We start from the raw sequence: 15,719 nt of genomic DNA on the forward strand, positions 1-15,719 counted from the left end.
GCAGAGACATAGTTATATGGAGACAATTCTGCACCATGAGTTATGTGTGTTCTATTTAGTAACGTCCACTGTTTTTATGTGCATATAATAATCATACTGTCTGTATTATTATTATTATATGTACTAATGTATATTTTTACTTGCTCTTGGGGGCCGCCTAGAGGCCGTGGGGCCCTAAGCAGCTGCATAATTTGCTGGCTCTGATAATGATCATTCACTGGGAACAGCATGTTGATAGTATATTACACTGATTATAATATTTGATTATTTATATATATTAATGTTGTTTAACCTAGCTAACAACCGCTACATCAAAAAGAATAAACATTATACTACGAATAATCATTAACAACATTGCAATAATGTTAGCAATTTTAACTTTATATTAATTATGTAGAAAGTGGAGATATGAAGATCACTCAGTTTGCTGACAAAGTTGACAGTTTGTACAACAAAAAGATGAATCCCCTACCTCTGGCTGATATTTTGCTCAGATGCCTAATGGACTCTAAATAGATAAAACACTTTTTCCATTTCTTACAAATACAGGCTAAATTACATACTGTGTGTGACTCTGACAACCACATAGTCACCATTTCACACAGACATGAGTCCTAAGCTCTGTTGAAGATGTACTGACCAGCAAATTAATTTAAACTTTATCCACAGCAATTCACAACGTACATCATAAGCGCACATTCACGCTTGTAAATACACACATAGACACACTCCTTGGCTGGAGCTTGTTGTATTGGCTGGTCTTAACTGCTTTGTTGTATTTTTAGGCCTGTTATTCTGGGGCCTGTCCTGGCAGGCCACTTGCACAGTATTTAAGCCTCCCCCCACAACTAGGGACCACTGAGAACTCACAGTGGAAACATCCTTGCCCCGACAGACCAGCAGGCATCCACCATACATTTTACATTCTGAAAGGGTAAGTGAAAGCCTCACTAACATATAGAGATGTAGAAATTAAACAGTTTTCCTGTATAAATAAGGATTTTGTAGAGTTACCATGATGACAGAGAGTGACATCAATAAAACTAAAGTAGTGTGAGCTTTAAAAAGTATTTTTAGTCACAGAAACATTCAATTAACCCCAACTTGAAGGTTGATGCACAGTTTGGGACGTTTTATTGCACTCCAAGAAATCTCGAGGTCAGGGTTTGCTGTGCTCTATCGGCTACAGTGACAACTCTTAATAATCTGCTGAGGGACACTTGAGCAGGGCAGAGCCTAGCCAACACAAGCCTTTAGCCTGGGTCATGGCAAAAGGACGGTCACTGTGCCTGTGGCTTTCTCTTTCAAATAATTAGTTGTTTTTCGATGGATTATTGTGTTCCCATATATAACTTTTTTTATACCTTACAAGAACTTGTTCATCAGCTGGTAGGAAGTGTCACAAGGCTTCTTTGTGCTGATGCTGTGACACTGACTAATGGTTCTAATCTTTGGTTTCATTTATGGTTATGAATAGACATTATCTAATTGAAGATTTATCACTGTCTTTAATGGAATGTGCTGTAAGAATAATGTCTCTGCATGCAGCATGCTTTATGAGAGTTAGGAGTGAAAGGATACCTCAGAAACAATATTTCACATCTGTTTTGTTTTTTTACCCGTAAACAAACTGTTTCATACTCATCTACTTATATTATTGCATATCAGTTCAGTTTTGTTGTACCTCGATATTGTCATAAGTTGCAGAGATTAATAGTCATGAATTGTCTGAAAAAAAAAAAAAACAGAAAATGTTGGTAAACCTAATTTCCATCAATTTTGTTTCTGATACTCTTTTGGGCCAGTTGACTAATATGAAATATGGGAGATTATCATTAGAGTCATATAACCACTATGAGTAGGTTATAGAAAGTTCTGTTTAATTCAAGTTTTCACAGAGGAACAAAAACGTTCCTCTGGCACGTACGAATTGCCACATGGTTGGCCTAAAATATTCAGCAGTAGACAGGCCCATCTCATACCTGAAAAGGTTGTGCACAAAATATTCAAAACAAAGGTACAAAATTGTTAAGCGGCACAGGAACCAGCACCTCTTTTAAATCCCACTTTCCTTCATTCTCCACAGAAAACCATGCCCCCAGCGTAATGTCAGCAAAAGTTGCATTACAGAAGTTCTCCTTTCCATTTGCCAGCTCTGTAAGCCTTTCTTCTCAAGACAAGGTGACCCAAGGGGGATGTGTACTGGTAAAGGACACAGAATTTCTTAAACTTAAAGAGAATCCAATATTAGGTGAGCAGAACCATATTACAGTTGTGCAGGCATTAGTGGAAAATGAGGACCAAGCTCTGGAGAGCACAAACCCTCCTGATGGGGGAGACACAGTAGCTGCTCAGTGCTTTGTCAGGGCTCAAGTCTCCCAGATTGATGTGGTTGCCAGGCAGAGCATAGCCGAAAATCTGAGAGTGGAGGTTGAGGATCAACGTCCAGCAGCAAAGAGGCAGCTGTCCTCAGAGAGTGCAGCAAAGTCCATCACAGCTGTGAAAAAGAGTGCACTAAGGAAGGAGCCAAATGAACTTAGACACCTGAACCAGAAAGCACAACTGGGACAGAGGGGGGAACTAAATGCTGCTCTGCCAGGCCAAAGAAAGTGCAGCAAGGACCTCTTCAAAAGCTCAGAGGTCTTCCATAGGCTGGACTCCCATGTTATCAGGACAGGAGCAGAGGTGAGGACACCTACTGTATCAATACGCATGCACATTGTCTGCCTTATGTTCTTACCAATTCTTCATCCCCAGGTGTGCCTAGCAGTTCCCTTTCACCAGTAAATGTAACCAGAATAACCAATTGAAAATTAGCCATTTAACAATTTAGTCCATCTACTGTAGTATTACACCAACAAGCAAAGCAGATGTGAGGGCAACCTTCTTTATTTAAAATACAATGATCCTCAGTTGTTTCAAAAAGGCTTTTTCTTAACTTGAAGGTGTATTATGTGTGTGTGTGTGTGTGTCCAGTTGAAACAAAAGTGTGTGTATGATGTGAAGACAATTGTACAAAGCATCACACAGGGAGCCAGAAATGAGCTGGAGCAACTCCGTGCCATCTGGGTGTGGCTGTGCAACAACATTGGTGAGTTTGTTGAAATAGACAACCCTAACCTGCATCCTGCATTATTCCATAAGGTGTTATTACTTTATTTATAAAGTTTTTTTTTAGTTTTTTTTTATATGGTCTAGAAGTAGGTGCCAAATGTGGGACATTTAACATAAATAATGGAATGTCTTTACAGAGTATGATGTGGGTGGGTTTCTTGGCCACTCAGAAAAGTTGAGCTCATCAGAGGAGGTGATAGCTGCCGGTCGGGGAGTCTGCTGTAGCTACTCCAATCTTTGTACAGAGATGTGCAGGTACACACTCTTAAGGCTCAAAAATGTATTAAACTGATACAATAAATACAACAGCTGCTATTTTTACATTAAAAGCCAACGTTTCAGTTTATTTTTGACTCCATGCACTAAGATGGAGGTTTTTTTTTCATTTTTCATTGAGATAATGATGGTCTTGAATGATCTACAGAGGTTGATGGATGGCTTGTTGTGGAGGAGGGGCCCCGGGGCCCACTGCTGAGGCACATCCTGACTGGTCAAACTGAAGATGCATGCAGTGCGGTGTGTTTGGAGCCAGAAGCTAGGCAGCAGAAAAATCTACATTACTGTTTTTTTTCTGCTAATCTCCTTCCTCTGGATAACAGGATGAAAAATTTACAGCTCCGAGTTTACACACAGCATGTACACCCACAAGAAAGAGACTGACACATTTTGTTCAGGGTTCTCTTCTTAGAAAAGCATTTGAATCCAGCTGGATGTACTAGCAGTCCTTGCAGTTAACATCCTTTAATGACAAAGGTGGTTAAACTATGGGTTTACTATGAGATTTTGGGAGACTGGTGGATGTTAAGCAAGTCCTTCAACATCAAGAGATGTGAAAGTGCTGCTCACCTTGAGTGAACCTGAAAGCAGACTCTACTTCAGCCATATCTTCTGGACCAGAGAATTGAACAATTTTGTTTTACAGTATATTTTTGTAGGAGATAAAATACCAAAAAACTACCTTTTACTTATCAATATACAGTACACCAGAATATGTAGCCATACTTAACGAAAACATGTGAAAACATGTTCTGCTTGTTCCGTGTTTACAGGGAAGTGGGCATTGAGTGCCAAGAAGTGACAGGGCACAGTAAGGGCATTGGTTACCGTCAAGGTCAAAGCCTAAAGCATATAAAGTCGGATCACCTGTGGAACGCAGTGCTTCTGGGAGGGGAATGGTTTCTCCTGGATGCCTGTTGGGGAGCTGGACAAGTAGATATGCAACATGAAAGCTTTGTCAAAAGGTGCGGATAAGAAAGGATTCCAAAAATAATATTTCATTGTTTACCTTCAAACATTACATGTGCATAGGAGTAATTACTAAAGTTTACCAGTATGCAGTATGTTAATTCTAATTAGACTTATGGTAAGCAGAGTTAAGTACTAGCCCAACCCGATGTCTGTCTTTTTAAATCAAGGTTTGATGACTTCTATTTCCTAACTGACCCAGAGGAATTCATCGATTCACACTTCCCAGATGAAGAGAAATGGCAGCTTCTGGACAAGCCCATCTCTATCGAGGAATTTGAACAAAGGGTCTTCAAAACCTCAGCCTTCTTCACCATGGGGCTCAGGCTGATAAGTCCTCTTCATCATATCATCACAGGTCCACATTTACCAGAAAACTGTATTTTCTAAATCCATTCATAAGCAAGAAAATCTGCTAAATATACTAAGATTTTTATTAGGTAAATACTTTACAGTAAACAATTGATCCAAGATATTCAAGAAAGGTTTAATGTTGTTCTTATGTTGTTTTTTTTCTTTTATTAACCGTGTCCTGTCCGGCAGGGCAGCGCTCAGAATTGTTGTCTGAGTGCCAAGAAGAAGCCCAACAGATTCTTATATTTCATATTCTTATGTTTTTTTAATTCAGTGATATTTTTTCTTCTTTAAAACAAAATATTCCTTTGACTTCCTACTCAGATGATGGGGAGGCAACTGTATCCCTCGGCTTCTCCAGGCCAACAACGTTCACCTATGAGATCACACGGCATCAAGATCTCCTCCACTGTGGAGCTTTAGAGCGGAAAGACTCAACCACTTCATCCTTTGGTCTTCTAACGGTCTCTCATCGGAGCATGAAGTTGCAGCTACTGCCACCTGAAAGTGACACATATGATGTCAAATTGTTTGCAAGATTTGAAAACGCTACAACACCTCTGGTTTGGGTTTGCTCCTTCACTGTTGAATGTCCAAACCCAAGGGCCACTGAGGACATCCCAGAGAACCCTTTTCTGTCCTGGGGCCTACAGCCTTTTGCGGGATCCTTGGGTGTCGTAGGCAGTTCTCAGAACAGTGAGATTGCCGAAGTGGAAGATGGGGTCTTTGACCTGGTGTTGAAGACTAGTAGGCCTCTAATAGTGTTATGTGAACTTGTCCACCCACAAATGGAAAGTGATATAGCCAGGTGCTGCCTGGCGACTCAGATTCAACCGGATAGCCTAACGTGTCATATCTTGTGCCCTTTTCATGGTTTCTACCGACTTTCCTTATTTGTGCGGGACTTTGAGAAAACAGATGTCAAATTCCAGAATGCTGTGAATTACCTGTTGCACTGCAAAGGAAAGGTTGTTGGATTAGAAGAGTTGTTTCCTCCAGATCTGGGCTCAGCATGTGGGCCAGGAACCCGAACGGCTAAGGCAGGATTATCTAGGTTCAGCCACAATTCAGCCATGATAAGTACCCAGCAAGGCAAGTGTAACATCACCTTCTACAACCAGCAGGACTTTGAACTTCACTATGTACTCAGCAAAAAGTGCAAAAACTCAACTTTTCCACTTTCACGTTACATATTCTGCACCTACACAGACCGCAAGGTGACTGTGAGTCTCAGCCTACCTGAGGCTGGGGTGTATCGACTAGGAATCTATGCCCGGATCACCTCTGGTGGAGATTTCAGCCTAATGTGTGATTTTATTTTGAGGAACAACTCCCCTCAGACAAGACCTCCGTTCCCCTGTGTCTACTCTGCCTGGGGGAAAGGCTGCGTGCTGTTTGAACCTCGTGTTGGCCTGCTTGAGCCACTCTCCTGGGTCCTTTTCAGGGTTCGAGTCCCTGGAGCCCTCCGGGTAAGTGTGGTGGTAGAGGGCCGAACTGATCTAAAACTGAACAAGAGCAGAGTCTGGGAGGGGGAAGTTTTCAGTGGAAGCAGCCTTCAGCAGCTGAAACTGACTGCCTCTTTTGGTGAGACCAGTGAGATGTCTGTTTTGATGATATTTGATGTAAAGCAGCTTGAGAATGAAGGTGCTCATAAGGACTAACGGAAATCAGTTTGCAGTTCAGAGTCAAGGCAAACCATTCAAACTGTGAGTTGTTGTCTTTTAAAAACGCAGAAATCTTTACAATAAGGGTTAAACCATCTGATATTAAGGTGTAAATATGTTTACCAACTATGTTTCTGTGAAGCTCTATAAACAGTGGCAGAGAACACACGATTTAATAATTTCAAGATGTTCAACATGTAGCAGTAATACCATTAAATAATTATCTTCTGTATAATGTTAACTGTCTCTCATAATGTTGTACACGTATGGAGCACCCCAGTCAGATGGTGGGCTGGGCTTTGATTAGACCGTTAAAACACCTTGTTTAATTTCTTTGTCAGCCAATCTGCTATAGAATTATTGCACTGTTCTGAGTCAATTTTTGTTGTATGACCCAATGTTACGTAAGCATAGGCAGTTGGTCAAATATCTTCTAGACTGACTCCTGAAGACTGGTATACAGTGTTCATGGTTGATTAACAGAGAACAAGATGTTAAGGCCCTGCTGCTGCAGAGAAAGGCAACATCTACAGACCTCTGGCATTGTGCTTGACTTTGGTGGGAGGTACTTCTTGTGCTCTTTGATTGTTTGACTAAACATCTCCATTTCGATCTCATCTGTCTAAAATACATGTCTCACTGGCCCTGCCTTTGGTAAAAAAAAATAATGAACCAGTGTAACAAGCATCTATTATCTGGCATGCTATTAACCTCGTTTTATGAGAACAAAGACCAGATGCATTTCATAGTTATAACAATCTCCCTAAAGCTAATTATTTAAAAACGATGCACCCATTTATGGTCCCATGACTGTAACCTTTTACATAACAAGCAAAACCTTCAAGCTTGATAAATGGTGCTAAGTGGTGTAGTTACATCAATCAAGAATGTTTTAGCATATGGTCAGTGTGGTATGTAATGCCAAACTGCTGTCAAAAGGAATGCAATAAAAATGTATTATGAAGACAACTCCATCATGCAGCTTTTTATTTGCAGTATTCAGTGTCACGTCTTTTTGGATGTTCACTTCTAAGAAGCGGGAGTTCTTGGCTGAATTGTCCCCGAGGCGGGTCCTACTGCACCACCCGACACACCACAGCTCTAATTTGTGCTTCTATAAATAAAATAAAACGCTTCGTGAAACTCCAACAATATATTATTGGTGTAGAACAATGGGGTTTAATCAAGAAAAATGACAGATTATAATTATAATCTGCAGTCCAGATTTCTTACAAAACACAGAATTAGCCTTTTAATTTAGCACCAAATTGGAAGCTGTGAATCAGATCCTAACTTGTATAGAAGGGGAGCTCACTCCTGACTGAGTCTGCAATGACCAACAGAAACCTTGTTCAGAAAAAAGCAAATACCATCCTTATTCTGATTACTCATACTGCCCCAAGACCCAATCACTCTGGGCAGTGAGCCACATCACCCACGTAAAAAAAAAATCACAACTGCAAACTATCTGTTTATTTATTCTCGGATGAATAGGCTTTACTGCTATCCAGTCATTGCTTTTTTTTATTTTTTATCATGAATGCCAAATAAACTAGAGTGAGCGTGTGCTATGGTAGAAACCATCCATGCAGCCAGAAAGAGATAAGCCCATTAGGACACCTTAAACTGGGGTTAGGGCTCCCAATGCCAATCTGTCCGTCCCATCTAAATATGCATCAGAATATAAGTAAGCAGACAATTAAAATTTATGTGTAAAAATTATTTTACAGACACACAGTAATAAAACACTGTGCAAAAGGCAAGTTAAATGTAATTAATACATTTGGTGCCACCTACTAAAAGCCACCCAATCTTAAACTATCCTAAACTCTATTGGGAGACAGAGTAAATAAAATAAAATATGAGTAATATAAACAGGCCTAGTAGATTGAGTTACTAGTCGGGCAGCAGAATTTTGAATTGCTTGGAGTTGTGAAACAGGTGGTTTATCTAGTTCAATAAACAGGTCATAATCTAGGCATGATGAAGAGAATGCTTAAATGATCTTCTTTGATTTAGAGAACACAATTTAGAAAGGCTACCAAATGAAAGAAACATAAATGAGATATTGATTTGATAAAGGGAAGATGAGGCTGAGAAATCTCAGTCATGTTGGCATTTAACACAAAATTATAATTGCAAGACCAACATATAGGGCTGCCATTGAAAGGTGTCAGGAACAGAATGATACTTCCTGAATAAAAAATCTCAAAACAAAATAATAGACCAAGGACTGAAACTTGGGGAACCCAAAATGAAGTATTGGAGGACAACTGATTTCCCCTAACAGAGTAAATCGTCAGATCAGTTGGAAGAAAACCAAAAAGAATACATGTAGAATGAAAAACAAGTGTCCTTCATCCTAACTGTGTGAAAGTGAAAAAATCTAGAACACTGATCCTTTGTTGTAATGACCTGGGCTCACTCAGCAGCCTTTGCCAGACGCTAGTGGAAGTGATGAGTGTTTACATGTTGCTGTCACATAATATCCCACAAATAACCTCAACTCAGTGGCTCAGTAAAAATACAACAATAGAGGGATGGGCATGGAGAAAAAGGGAAATGGTGGAGATATGGTGAGTTTTCAGTAGGCTAAAAGTGTAAAGGGCGGGCAGCCTTGCCCTGAGTCGCTGGGGAGTAACTGGCGGCACACTGGTGGCAGGAGAGAGGCGAGGAAACGCTGATGTCAGAGATCAGACATGTGCAGGATTGTGTCTGCCTGGCAACAATACAAGGACACACACTAGCCCGGTCTTCCTTTCTCTTTCAGACACACATGCAAACGCTCACAAAGCATTATGAAATTGCAAAGATATGTAGGGCATGATCCTCAGCTTCTTAGCAGTATTTTGGCTGCTGCTTTCAGTTGTTAATATGACAACACACACATAAAAGCTCTTACGCACTCCGCTGATCTGTTTAACCCAACTTTCCCAATCCCTCTCTGGCACAGATGGTGCAGATGCAAGCCTTTTAGACCAGAAAGGACTCATCTTCTTTCACCAGGTGACAAATCCACTAAACACGATGACCTGCCTGAGAGTTGCAGCAGACTTCTAAGAGCAACACAAGCATCAATCTGTAGGCTTTCAAATGTGATCAACTGCATTAAGGGAAAAAAAGAAGAAGAATGTCTGCCATATAAATATTTTTATTAGTTATATGGTGCAATAAATACAACAATTAATTTATAAAAGCATCAGTCACAGGAAAAAACAGAATTTACAGTAGTTTTGTGCAAATGCAAGTCAGTTTAGCTCACCTTCTGTGCAACGCCTCCAAATCTGGAAGTCATTTTGGCACAAGTTACATATCTGTTTGCTTCTTATCACAAGAGAGCCAAAAAAATTGTTTCCCTTTTTTTTTACTTTTAGCAGCTTGTAGAAGTTGAGCCCTTTGTTTCTTTTTATAGTTTTAATTCCGCCATCATGACATCAAACTGCTGACTTCAATCATGACTACTGCTTAACATGAATAGCAGCATATGTTTTGCAGCCAGTTCTGTGTGTGATGACACACTGAATTTTCTGAGCACAATTTCACCTCCGTATGCCTCAGTAGGACCAAGTTTGACAGCGAGAATAAGAATACGGAATCTTAGGTAAGTTAATCATATTAAGCCTGAGCAAAGACCTCTCATTGCCTCGGAGGACTGTGAGGAAGTGCAGCCTGTGATTTTCTTTTAACCCCACCAGGAATGATCATTCTAAGCAATTAGCATCAATGTTCCCTTCAGGCTATTAAAATATTCAGATAGGTAAAAATTCATTTCAAGCTGCCTTGTCCCTATATGCAGACAAATACCATAAAAATATCAATTTCTTTAACAAGTGGGCACATGCCAAGCTGCTGGTGTATAAAGTATTAAAGGGATAGTCCAGATTTTCTAAAGTGATGTTTTGTGAAGTTATTGGTCATAGATCTCTAACCCAGTGGCACTTCTTGCATGAATGACGCCCTTGACGAAACACTCTAATCTGCGAGATGAGACATTTATCTCCAGAAAAGTAAGAATAATTTTGTTTTAGTTTTAGCAAATAGAATAAAAAGCTCTGATAAATCACGCGTACTTTAATCAGTGCCTTATTATCAGTGTAGAAATTATTCGAAGTTTAACCAGTTTTATGGTTTTCATACTTCTAAATCTCAACTTAAGAAAGTTCAATGCCAAAAATGCATGAAGGATTTATAAATCTCATAGTGTATTTTAAATCATCATTGAGTGTAGGATAATATAGTTCAGACTGGATCAGTTGAAGTATTTTAGATTATTACACTAGAGAGGATCAAATGCAGTCCTTAAAGACTATGAAGCAGCCCTTCAATTTGGCACCAAATCCAAAGTTTCAAATCAGATTCCATCAACAGTGTCATTAACCACCTACGGTGTACAGCCACATTTTCCTATATTGTCAACAAAGACGAAGGGGGCCCATTCCCTACTGCCAATAAGGAACAGAAAACTTGTTCAGGGTACAACTGACTGCCCCCCCGAGTGGTCCTGCTGCCCTTCACAGGATACCGGTCTGGGATGGAAGCCCTATTGCCCATATCATAAACCGCCATTGTTCATTACTGTTGATGTTAACATGTTACTACGCAAAATAACACTGGAACCCAATCCAGCTGATCATCTGATCATGAGAACGCTGGGATATTTCCATTTAGAACTGGAAAAGCACCAGAATGTGCAGAATGTTCCGCTGCACAAATAACAGCCTGTTGTAAAAATCCAAAGGTTTACCTTAATTGGGTGAAATTTTAAACAGGCCAACAGGTCCCAGCTAATGGGGCAGATTGTTACAGCCAGCCGGACCTTAGCGTAGCACCAACATGGTCCTGCTGACCAACGGGCTATTGTGAAAATGTAGAAGTTTCATATTAGCGGAAATAGCGTTATATTCCATGTGTGAAAATCTGTTTGAGTTGTTTTAAAATGTTAAATAAGCTAAAACAGGGGTCATTCTGACTAGCTTTTAGCCTTCCACCTCTGGTTATTTCCCCACTTTTCTACAAACTCCTAATGTTCAGGTAAGGAAAAATGATGATAACTTCTCATACCTCACTTCAAAAGATTTTAACTATCCCTCTAAAGGCAATCTTACAAAGAAAAATAAAAAACTCATACTGAATTTTCTCAAACTGCAGTACAAGAACATCACAATTCCTTCCATCTTATAGAACCAATTGACACCAAACTCTGTTTTTGTCCTATAACTTCAGCTACAACATACAAGATGAAAACACTTCTCAGTTTGCCGAAGAGCTGTGAAGCAGTCACCCTTGGAGGCTTGTAGAGGGCTCAGTTAGGGTCCCATTTATAATAAGTAGGGATCACCCAAATTTCATTGTCTTTATTTTATTTTTTTTCCTCTTCTGGGAGGTTTTGCGAGTTCGAAAGAACACCTGATTCATCCCGAGCCAGCCAGGAGCCTCTCTGTGTGACTTCGCCCACTTTACCCTCCGGCTTCGTAAATAAAACACATTGCTTTAAAGAACGACTCCATGGATTTCTTTCACCAATACTGTTGAAGGACAGATCCTTGCCTGACAGCACCTCCAACCCTGTCACAGGGAGAGGGATGAAGCTCTGAATGCAGCTTTAATCTCTGCTTTTCTTAGCTGTAGCCAAGGCACTGCTGGATCAGAGGAACCTGACATCTCACAACTGATCAGATTCTCTTCAGTTGTTTTTGTGTTTTTTTTAACAAAAGAATTGCATCTGCCTTTACTTTTGCTGAAGCTTGTGCGACAGGAAACATTTTGTTTGCATCGCGGATGTTCAATTCACATTCTTACAAAAATACTATTTGTTGCTTTGAGGTAATTCAAATTCTTAGCAGATATGTAAAATAAATTATTTATATGATTATTCCTCTCTTTGTTGTTGTACCAGTTTGGTGAAAGGCAATTTCGTCAGAATATACATGTATTATGACATCTCAACACATGCGAAGTACTACAGACAGAGTTGTGATAGCACTCTTGTATAAATGAGTCTTTATATCTGTTAGTGGAAATTGCGTTTAAATATCACTAACATGTTGCACGGCCCTCATCTCTTTAAGGACTTGCTGTTAATCGACTGGCTGATTGGGGTATCAGGCTTTCTACTAGCTGATCTACAGCCGGGTTCAAAGTTCTGGCAATTTCAGCTTCCCCTACTCTGCCTTACATCTGCCCTGCTGTCAATCAAGGTAACTCTCTGCAGTATTACGCAAGAGCCCAACTATGACAAATGTTGCTCAAAACAGACAGCTCAGAGTGCATTGTTGAAATGCTAAAGCGAGGATCCAGCTTATACACAAGTTATGCTTTTGTCACCAAAGGATTAAAGTTCAATATAATCCTGTACCATTTCAGAAAAGCTCTGTAATCTGTTTGAGTTTTTCCCTATCAATTGTGAGCTGAGGTAATACTTTTTTCAAGTGGCACGTAATTGCAACAAAGCCCTAGATTTTCTATGTGAGCAGTGGTGGCAGGAATGAAGCAAAGCACCGAATACCAGCTGTGGGAGCCGGAGAATTCAGCAGCTCGTTTGTTTCAGCTCCGTCCTTAAAGAGCTATCTGAGGGTGCTGTAAGTATGTTATATAAAAACACACAGAGGAATTGCACTTTTATCAAGTAGAAGATAGTTAGAGAGGAGTTTGTGAAAGAGTAACATAAAATGAGCATCTCTCCATGTGAACATGTTTTTGGTAGAATAGGACAATAGTGGGAATTTTAACATTAGGTGCTTTTCTATAGTCTACGTAACTCGTCACAGGGACTGCAGCACCTCTAGAATGAGATGACATAGCTTGCACAGACCAAAGTGGACTTGAAGCCATGGGGCCAGCAGTGTCTGGTTTAGTTTAGGATATTAATAACGTTCATTCAATAGGTTTACATCCATCTTTGTATGAAACTATTTACTGTAAACCACTTGACTAAAAGTTGCGGTCTGCTTATTACATTGCTAACCCCATTTTGAATTGATGTCGTTAAATCTTCCGCTAATGTTGGATGTAGAGGTGCACCGAGAAATTGGTTGTTGATCAGAATCTGTTTGATTTGTTGAGCGCTAAACGGTGACCTGCTGGTCGGAAACTCAAGCATCTGATCGTTTTTCAGTTAGCAAGTGAATCATACATAGGCAATTTTGTTGCAGTGACAATAACACTGTTTGGTGTGGATGCTCTTACTGAGTGATCAAGGCACAGAATTGTCTATTTGTACTACCAGTGAGGTGTTAAATATAAGGCCAGAGGAAGGACGGTGATTTAATACGCTACCAAATTTGGTATCGGCAGGTCAAAGTTTTCCAAAATCAAATTGTTCGGAATGGTGCATCTCTACGTGGAAGACTCCTACTCACAATATTTATATATTTATATATATATATATAAATATATATATAAATATATTAATGCTTCTGGAAATTGAAATCAGAATTTATCAATCAAGGATGTCTACACTGTGTTACTATGCAGCTTCACAAATACCAGCACGTATTTACTAGAGAAGTTACTGCTTATTAAATACATTTTCTCAAAAGCTGTAGAATTTCAAAGACATGCATATATCATTCACAGGATATCCAATCACAGAGCAAAGAGTAACAAAGCAACTGAATAAAAAAGGACATCAACTCTAAGTCTTTGTGACGTGACTCCAAAAGTGAGCCTTTTACAATTTGCTCTACTATTGTGTATCTAAAACTAACCATTTATGAACGTAAATCAAGGTTTTCTTACATTTGATCTTTGCTTTGCTCTGTCCAAATATGTGGACACAAATGTAATGTGAAGACAATTTGTAAGAAAAACTGTGTAAAAGGCTACACTGACCTGACTGCAGTGAGTCTTAGCTTAATGCTCCTATTTGAAACAAACACTTTAACTGGCTTAAAGTGTTTGCAATGAAAATATGTCAAGTGGAAATGTAATCTTGTCATTCAATATGTTTTTGACAGCTAACAGCTGTTTTTAACTACAAAACATTGTTTCAGGGACCTAATTAGTTTGAAGTATTTTATAATTAGAAACACATAAATCCTGGGATGGCTTGAAGGGTCTTGATAAACAGCACCATTGAACCAACAGGCTTTCTGATGTTTACCACGCTATGGCCAAGCGCTCTCTCTGTTCCAGTGTGGCTTGCAAACAAGCTAACAGGTGGACCACGGATTGGGTGACAATAGAGGAGCAATTCTTGAGAAACCCCACCAGGGAGCCTACCAGGATCACAAGGCTATTCAAGCCAACCCAGAAATAGAAGCATTAATTCGCCGACTGTGACAAACAGAAATGTTCAAGCTGTGAGAATGTGTGATTGGAAATCCCCTTCGATTGTGAAAGTGCCATAGCTTGCAGACTTTGTGCTGTAATCATACTGAGTTTGATTTGTCTGCAGGTTTTATTTTGGTTCAAATTAAACAATTTGCCTTTTTCAGTCATAGTTTTGAAGTATAAGGCAGTCACTGGATAACATAAATGACTGAAAAACACACCTCAGTGTTTAAAATTGAAAATAAAAGTGCTAATGTAAACAGACAAATGGAATGAGCTCGAAGAACAGCGCCTCTAGAGGATGGTGTGAATACTTATTGAAAACTATAACACGGTGCTGTGCGTCGCCCCTCCCGTCGTTCCCACAGACGAAGTGATCAAACAGATTCTAGCACGGATCAAACAAGTCAGGCTGTTCTTGCAGCTCCAGCTGACGGTTGAACTGATCGATCTCTCTGTTGGACTCAGAAATGTAGTCTTTAATGAACTCTTCCATGTCTGGAGAATCAGGAATGTAAGGATAACAGGAATAGACAGAGCAGGACATACATCTGTGAAGTGAATTATGATTTGTTGTTTTCAATGAAAAATTAAAAATCTGTCTCTACCTTAACTGACTTACATTTACCAGGCTGTAATAACACCAGGTCAGGCTGATGCTGCGCGTTTTGTTAAGGAGCGTCTGCTTTTGGGTTTAGGTTAATTTCACCTTAATGAGCTTTTATTAAGCCTGATTGACATAATAGGATGATCAGGTAGTAGTGTGAAGGCAAGTATTTAAAAGGATACTGGGATGGAAGCTTCTTTTGTCTCCGAAGATGTCAACGTATTGATAGCCGTTGTAGAAATAACCTGGCGGCAGTGGATCCAAGTGTCGGGCCATCTGATGAAAAACATGTAAAATCATATTCCATCACCGTTTCAAACCAGAAATAAAGCAAAGTATAAAACAAAAACATAAGACTACAGGTTAGATGCACTGTTATACTGGTACCAAGTGTTTTCATGGTTATTATCTTTTAAAGCATTTCATATGACACCAAAGATCATAGAGGATGTGTGAGACACAAT

General features: G+C 39.7%; 2 protein-coding genes across 4 annotated transcripts in view; one reads left to right on the top strand and one right to left on the bottom strand.

Annotated features, from left to right (window-relative positions):
* The first annotated feature begins 859 nt into the window (after positions 1-859).
* Positions 860-7,351, top strand: ky (kyphoscoliosis peptidase). Its single transcript, XM_047345654.1, has 7 exons — positions 860-934; positions 2,087-2,685; positions 2,977-3,091; positions 3,252-3,369; positions 4,164-4,355; positions 4,530-4,717; positions 5,038-7,351. The coding sequence occupies exons 2-7, from the start codon at positions 2,107-2,109 to the stop codon at positions 6,372-6,374; spliced, it is 2,529 nt and encodes an 842-aa protein (XP_047201610.1). The 5' UTR covers positions 860-934; positions 2,087-2,106; the 3' UTR covers positions 6,375-7,351.
* Positions 7,352-9,510: 2,159 nt separating this feature from the next.
* dnaaf9 (dynein axonemal assembly factor 9) overlaps positions 9,511-15,719 on the bottom strand; it is a 39,105-nt gene continuing 32,896 nt past the window's right edge. Inside the window, exons 36-38 of one of the 3 annotated variants that reach the window (XM_047345133.1) lie at positions 15,438-15,531; positions 15,271-15,307; positions 9,511-15,146 (exon numbers count right to left, since the gene is read on the bottom strand). In XM_047345133.1, coding sequence (XP_047201089.1) covers positions 15,297-15,307; positions 15,438-15,531 — 105 coding nt within the window. In that variant the 3' untranslated portion in view covers positions 9,511-15,146; positions 15,271-15,296. The remainder of the gene's footprint in view (positions 15,147-15,270; positions 15,308-15,437; positions 15,532-15,719) is intronic. The other 2 variants (XM_047345132.1, XR_007035066.1) reach the window with 2 other exon arrangements.

This window comes from Girardinichthys multiradiatus, chromosome 19 (assembly GCF_021462225.1).
Source record: "Girardinichthys multiradiatus isolate DD_20200921_A chromosome 19, DD_fGirMul_XY1, whole genome shotgun sequence".
NCBI classification, from domain to species: Eukaryota; Metazoa; Chordata; class Actinopteri; order Cyprinodontiformes; family Goodeidae; genus Girardinichthys; species Girardinichthys multiradiatus.

Bases quoted from the DNA above. Each gene is read 5' to 3' on its own strand.
- ky (XM_047345654.1), top strand. From the start codon at position 2,107: ATGTCAGCAAAAGTTGCATTACAGAAGTTCTCCTTTCCATTTGCCAGC. The intron at 2,686-2,976 runs GTGAGGACACCT...GTGTGTGTCCAG, and splicing joins TTATCAGGACAGGAGCAGAG to TTGAAACAAAAGTGTGTGTA. The intron at 3,370-4,163 runs GTACACACTCTT...CCGTGTTTACAG, and splicing joins CTTTGTACAGAGATGTGCAG to GGAAGTGGGCATTGAGTGCC.